General features: G+C 34.8%; 1 protein-coding gene across 1 annotated transcript; it reads left to right on the top strand.

The window, feature by feature from the left end:
* Nucleotides 1–483: 483 nt before the first annotated feature.
* Nucleotides 484–5,295, top strand: LOC132758939 (uncharacterized). The gene has a single exon (XM_060750646.1). The coding sequence runs from the start codon at nt 484–486 to the stop codon at nt 5,293–5,295; it is 4,812 nt and encodes a 1,603-aa protein (XP_060606629.1).
* Nucleotides 5,296–7,985: the final 2,690 nt, after the last annotated feature.

The raw sequence follows: 7,985 nt of genomic DNA, 5'->3' as shown, positions 1-7,985 counted from the left end.
TAAACTTCGCCACATTGTTTGGTCCCGCGAACCGGATAACATTCAGTGGATACAATAAGTGAAGGAGAGTGCTTTTAATAAGAATTGTGATTTGGATATTGTTCAGTGAAGAATTGTTTGTTATCTTAGGATAAATTTATTTGGTGAGTGTGACTTCAACTAAAACTAAAAATGACTAAAGTTAAACATTTAAAAGGTGTTAGGACAAAATTTAGAAATATTCTGCAGAAAAATATTGATTTTGGAAACGATCTGATAAGTATTGATATCGAAAGCTGTAATATTGAGAAAAATGTGCTGGAAACAAATAAATGTATTCAAACTTTAAAAGTGTATTGTGAAAAAATAGAAGTTCAAAGTGAAAAATTGGCAGCAGCAATCGAAGAAGGTGATTCAAAAGTAATTGAAACAATTACTGAAGAAGATTGTGAACTGTGTTCTGAAGCTGTAGAATGCTCTATAAATCTACAGCAGTTTAAAGAAATGCTTCTCAACGAAAAGGAGAAGAGCGAAATGAAACATGTTAAAAGTGAATCAAGTGTAGAAACACATTCAGATGAGTTTATTGCACTACACAAGGACATGCAAAAACTCATGCAGCTACAAATTCAACAACAAGAAAGACTACTGGACATTGAAGTAAACAAAGGTAAACATTCTTCTACAAAATTACCTAAACTAGATTTAATATCATTTGGAGGAGATAAGACAAAATGGAGTGAATTCTGGGATTCATTTAAATGTTCAGTGCATGAAAATCACTCACTTTCAAATAGTGAAAAATTCAATTATTTACGAAATAAAGTCTTCGGAGATGCTCAACGTGCGATCTCAGGTCTAACATTATCGGACGCTAATTATAAAATTGCAATCGATATCTTAAGGGAAAGATTTGGAAAAGTGCAAGAAGTAGTTGACTTACATTACAATAAATTAATCAATTTGGAGCCAGCATCGAATAAAACCGGAAGTTTAAGAAGCTTGCTCGATACAGTTGAAAGGCATTTACGCAGTCTAGAAGTGTTACATCAAGATATTGATCAAGCTGTGTTTGTGTCAATGATACGAGCTAAACTACCTGAGGAAGTTCTTGTTCAGTTAGAAATATTAAATGGGTCGAACAATGAGTGGAGTATAGACAAGCTTCGAAAACGATTGAATGAATATATTCTTGCCAGGGAAAGAGCAGAAAAGAAAGATAATGTGTTGGAAAAGAGAATACATGCATCGTCTATTCAATCAGGATACAAGCAAAATTCAGCTCAACTAAGGAGCTATACATATTCAGCTCAGTCAAGAAATAATACAAATTCACCCCAACCGAGGAGTTATTCGAACTCAGCACAATCAAGAAGTTATTCAAGTTCTGCTCATGTGCTTACAGTGAATAACCCTAAGCAACTTACACAAAGACAACAGACTGAAAATTATGCAGATAAATGTCGTTATTGTCAGCAGAAACATTGGAGCGATGAGTGCACACAATGCCGAACTATAAATGAAAGAAAACAGCAATTGAAAGACAGCTGCTTCAAGTGTTTAAAGACAGGTCACAAATCAAGTGAATGTAAGAAAAACAAAATTTGTGCACACTGTGGTGAAGTGAACAAGCATCACAGAAGTTTGTGTCCTCAAAAATTCAAGGTGAAGGAATCAATGACGCATTTAGCAAACGAAGAAACAGAATATAAAGAGACTGAAAATTCTGAGAAAAATGTTCTCGTGTCGTCAAATGAAATGGTTCTAATGCAGACGGCGATTACAGATATTAAAAATCCAGATACCTCTGCAACACAGTCGGTTAGACTTTTGTTGGACTCTGGATCTCATCGGACATATATCACTGAAAACTTAGCAAGAAAGTTACATCTCAAAGTAACGGGAGAACAGGAAATAAAACTTGTAACGTTTGGTAATAATAGTACGCAATGCATCAAAACAAAATGTGCTAACATTGATGTTAAACTGAAAAATGGTGAATACCATTCAATCAGTGTGAACATAGTTCCGACAATAAGTGGCAACTTGCATCGAAGTCCAGCAGGTGTTTTGAATAAGGAGCACGTTAAACATATTATTGGAAGTGTTGATTTAGCTGATACATTACCAACTAGAAACGAAACATCATCAATAGAAATGTTAGTTGGTAACGACTATTATTTGGATTTTATTCTGTGTCAAAAGATCGAACTAAATCCTGGTTTGTTCCTTCTTGGGTCCAAGTTAGGATGGATCCTTACCGGAAGAACTTCTGATCAAGATAGCGATGGCCCATGTATGCTTATTCTAACGCATGGTAATAATGCAACAAATACAAGTTTATTTGCCGATGTGGATAGTGTTGTACCTGTGAAACCAAATTTAGAAGACTTTTGGAATGTGGAGTCAATAGGTATTATAGAAAAACCAAATATTTCAGATGATGAACATGCAATGAAAATGTTTCAGGATACAATCCAGTTTGAAAATGGCCGATACCAAGTCAGGTGGCCTTGGACTGAAGAATTTCCTGATTTACCTGTGAACAGGGACTTGGCAATAGGTCGTTTAAAAAGCTGTGTTAATAAACTAAAAACAAAACCTGAGTTAATGATGAAATATGATGAAGTTATGAGAGATCAGCTAAGTAAAGGTGTTATAGAGAAAGTTGAAAAATCACCAGTAGATGGTTTGGTACATTATTTGCCACACCATGCTATTATCACACCGCAGAAAACAACAACTAAGATACGCGTAGTATACGATGCTTCGGCGAGAACAAGAAAAGAAAACAAAAGTCTAAATGAGTGCATGTATAGGGGACCAGTAATGCTACAGGACCTCTGTGATATGTTACTACGATTCAGGATGCATCCAATAGCAATCGTTGCCGATATAGAAAAAGCATTTTTGCAAATTGGATTAAAACCTAGTCAGCGTGATGTCACAAGATTTCTTTGGTTGAAAGACTGTAAAAATCCTACTGTAGTTACTGACAATATACAAGAATTCAGATTTTGTAGGATTCCTTTTGGAGTAATCAGTAGTCCGTTCTTATTAGGAGCAACGGTAGACTTCCATTTAAAATGTTATGAAAATCCAGTTGCAGAAAATCTAAGAAACAACATTTATGTAGACAATGTTATCACCGGAGCTGAAAACACAAGTGAAGCAATACATCTATATACAAATTCAAAGGCAATGTTTGCAGATGCCTCGATGAATTTACGGGAATGGATTACCAATAGTGATTTTGTAAATGAATTCATTCCAAAGGAAGACAGAGCCGATACGAAAAGTGTTAAAGTACTTGGACATCATTGGAATGTCAATGAAGATACAGTTACAATAGCAGGTCAAAAAAACAAATCAAATGAACCGGAGTGGACAAAACGTACTGTGTTGAAAACAATTTCGTCGGTTTTTGATCCACTTGGCTTGCTATCACCAGTACTCTTACGAGGAAAAGTGTTTATTCAATCATTATGGCAGAAAAATATCAACTGGGATGACAATTTGACTAAAGAAGATCAAGAAAAATGGTTGTTTATTTTAATAGATATTCGCAAAATAGACACGTTGCAAATTCAAAGATGCGTTTGTGCGTTCACAGGACATTCTAAGAAATACTTATTGTTATGTTTCTGTGATGCATCGGAAAAGGCATTCTCAACAGTGATATATTTGCATGTTTCAGAGAAAAATACAACCGATGTAAATGTAATATTTGCAAAGACAAGACTTGCGCCTATTAAGAAACTAACAATTCCTAGGTTGGAGCTTCTAGCAGTTCTGATCGGACTGAGGTGCTTAAAATTTGTTAAAGAGCAATTGAGAGTGCCTATTGAAAAGCAATTTTTATGGACAGATTCGAGATGTGTTTTACAATGGGTTACGTCGGATAAGAAATTACCGTTATTTGTAAAGAACAGAGTCAGTGAAATCAAAGAGCACATTGATGTTAACATGACATACATACCAAGTAAAGAAAATCCAGCAGATGCTGCATCCCGAGGGACAACACTGGAAACATTAGCAACTGACTCTAATTGGTGGCACGGTCCTAAATGGTTGTTGAAGCCTACCTCTGATTGGCCAACCGATTATCAAAAAAACGATGATAGCTTACAAATAGTTGAAATTGAAGAACAAACAAACAAACAAGACAATAAAGAGACAATGTTAATGCAAGCTAAAATTAATGCGGAAGAACATAGTAATAATCCTCCATTTGACATTGACAGTAAAAGATTTTCTTCTCTTACAAAACTGCTAAGAGTAACAGCTTTTGTGTTGCGATTCATACAGAAACTAAAGAAAGTTGAAAGAAAATATGGTTATTTAGAATGTGATGAATTGTTAGAAGCTGAGAACATGTGGATTAAGCATATTCAAGAAACTCATTTTCAAAGTGACATCAATTCTATTCGAGCTAAAAAAGGTACAAATAGACAACAACAATTAGGGCTATTTCTTGACGAACAAGGGTTATTAAGTTGCACTGGAAGGCTTGAAAATACAAATTTAAGTGAAGGTGCCAGACAACCAATACTTCTTCCAAGAAACGATCATTTTACTGAATTGATTGTGGAAAAAATGCATAAACAACTACTGCATAGCGGTGTTTCGCAGACGCTTGCAACAACGAGAAAAAGATTCTGGATTTTACATGGTCGTGCAACAGTGAAAAGAGTGTTAAATAAGTGTGTTGTATGCAGACGCCACGAAGGTGGTTGCTATAAAATGCCACCATTGTGTTGTCTACCGAGGTCAAGAGTGACAGAATCAGTACCATTTTCAAGAACAGGACTAGACTATTTTGGTCCAGTATACTTGAAAACAACAACAGGTGACGAGAAAAAGGCATGGGTATGCTTATTTACGTGCTTAGTAACTCGTGCTGTGCACCTTGAACTAGTTTGTGACATGACCACAGAAGAATTTCTCTTAGGTTACCGTCGTTTCATAGCTCAAAGAGGTACTCCATCGCATATAATTAGTGATAATGCAAAGCAGTTTAAAGCCGCTAGTTTAGTGATAGATAAGATATGGCATTGTATATTACATAGTCATGAGGTTCAAAGCTACTCTGCAAATGCAAACATCCAATGGAATTTTATTATAGAGCTCGCGCCCTGGATGGGAGGATTTTACGAGAGGCTAGTCGGTCTTGTAAAAAGATCATTCAGAAAAGCTGTGGGGCGAAAACTCTTAACAATCATTCAAGCTCAAACACTTATCAAAGAAATTGAAGCCGTAGTGAACTCAAGACCTTTAGTCTATATTGGTGATGATGTAAACTCTACAATTGCATAAACACCGAGTCATTTTCTTACGTTGAATCCAAAGATCGGTATTCCACAAATTTCGGACGAAAATGACAGTGAATATTTGCCAACAGAAAGCTCTTCGGAAAAGTTGTTGAAAATTTGGAAGAAAGGTCAAAAACTTTTAAATAAATTTTGGCAAATATGGAAGAATGATTACTTACTAAGCTTACGAGAAAGAATGCAAACACGTTTGAAAGCAAGTCGTATTCAGTCGCCTGTAAATCCAACAATTGGTGATATTGTTATTGTAAAAGAAAACTTTTCTCGAGGCAACTGGAAACTGGCAAAAATTGAGAAGTTAAATGTCAGTCGAGATGGTACTATAAGATCATGTCAAATTAAATTGGCTTCAGGAAATGTTCTGAATCGTCCAATGAAATTACTTTTTCCCATTACAACGACTCAAAATGATATAGTTACAAAAGAAAAAAGTGATGAAAATGTGCTTGAAGAGCAATTAATACGTTCAAACAGAAACAAAAACAAGATGCAAAGTTATCAGATGTCCGAACGTAATGTACGTTCTGCAGCATCAAAAGCGTTAAAAGCAATTAAACAACAGTTATCCGAATAAAAAGTGAATAGTTAAGGCGGAGTTTTATTAAAAAATGTTCACTTTAACGTTAACGATTGTACACTGTGAATGCTCCGCCGGATATTTGTTTGTTTACGCAAGACTCACATGTACAAATAACCTCAACGGAGCATAGTTACTGTGTAAAATTACCCAAAGTTTTTCTCGCAAAAATCGTGCAAATCATGGAAATAGCATATAAAATAAGAAGAAACTTTGTATTGTGTCATCATTTCACAGTAGACACCTACAGATAAATATTAGAAAAATCGCAAAAATATTAAAATGTATCAATGCGATACTTGTCAAAAGATGTATAAGTATAAGAGAAATCTACTACGACATGTTAAAGAACGACACAGAGAGGTTGAACATTGGAATTGTCCTGTTGAGGAATGCACATCCTAATTCATTCGTCGGGGATATTTGTGCAAACATTTGATACTAAAACATGGCTACACATCATTGAAGTCACGTGAATCTGCTATATCAGCCACCAGAGGAAACGCGTATTCACAGAACTCATACTACGATGACGTCAGCGACGATGATTCTATATTAGATTTATTGTCATACAACGACACACACAACGACTTTGGGCCAGTTTTAGACAGTTTTGATTTGAACATGCTTGATGAAACAAACAACAGTCAGTATGATGACGTCAGTAGAAATGACGTCAGAGACGTAGACGTAAATGATTGTCAGGCAAGTGTTGAGTGCAAGGATGTTGAAGTTCCAATTGAAATAAACAATAGTGGTAGTGAACGTCAGAATGATATTTGTGACTCAATAAGTGACGTTAACGTCAACGTTAACGTCAACGGAATAAATGGCAACCAAAAGGATTCTGGACAAAATACAGAAATTAAAAACAGTGAAACTGAAAGTGATAGTGAGAAGGAGGACGGTTATAGTGTCGTAACAAGTTTCTCCGAGGGAGATAATATTGACGTCGACGTTGACAGTCATTATGATCAAAACACAGAAAATTCGACGTCTGAAAGTATTGTTGATGAAAATAACAACTGTTGTTTGTATAGTAAAGACACAGATCTTTCCGACGACGGCAGTGACAACGACGCTATCAATAATAACGTTTGTGATGAAGATATGGTTATTATTTCAAGTGACGGAGAATCTAGTGGAGGAGACAGTGACCCAGAATATCAACAAATCGAACTAGCCACGTCTCAATACAAATTCAAAGTGTGGAACTTTACATTTAGACAACGGTTATGTATACGTCAAGGACAAGAATACGTTATATTGAGTGTGACTATTTTGAGTTTGACAAATAGACAAAAATAAAATGTGTTCGGGAGTTTAATTATGTCAAAAAGACTAATATTACTTTTCAATATGAGAACAAGAATTTGAGACTGCCATGAAAAAAATTGATCTTATTTTGTATATTATACAATTTCTGTATATATTGACTTGGAAATGATATTGTTGGAAAACACTTTGATTGAAATGCTTTTGTAATAGGTAATTACTAGTATTATATCAAATTTACATATGATAGATGAATATTAACAGTTGTATAATATCTGAATACTTGAAAATGTTCTTATTACATAATAAGATTATACAGGATAAATATTGTTTAAATTTCAACACTTTAATTTGAACTTAAAACTTTGAAGTTATAGCAATGCTTTGTTTATTTCGCTTTGGTGGGAGTGTTGCAAATAGCGAGTGTATATATACAATTAAGTTATCGGAGTCAGTTGATGACCGGTTGAGTCAAGACTCCGTCGGAACATGAAAGAACTCCGTCAGAATCCGTCGGAGTCGATACTTAAATATTTCATGTATCACGAGTTTCATGCTATTTTCAGGTTAATTGTTACCTATATAAAGGGAATGAAATGGGAAGCCAGGTGGTTAGTTTGGGATTATTTTAGTTGAGTTTAGTTGTGTTAAGAGAAAATTACATGTGAGGATTATTCGGGATATTGTCTGTAAAATAAAATAAAATAATTGGATTATAAAATAAAGAAAGTTAACAAGAAATTATTGTGTTTTACTTAAAATAAAATAAATTCCAGTGTGGCAAAGAAATAGAATTCTACAGTCCTAAAACTGAAAGTTATTAA

Source organism: Ruditapes philippinarum, unplaced genomic scaffold (genome assembly GCF_026571515.1).
Source record: "Ruditapes philippinarum isolate M1 unplaced genomic scaffold, ASM2657151v2 ctg8488_1_1_1_1, whole genome shotgun sequence".
In the NCBI taxonomy this organism is placed as follows: Eukaryota; Metazoa; Mollusca; class Bivalvia; order Venerida; family Veneridae; genus Ruditapes; species Ruditapes philippinarum.
This window is presented reverse-complemented; position numbering and strand designations above follow the sequence as displayed.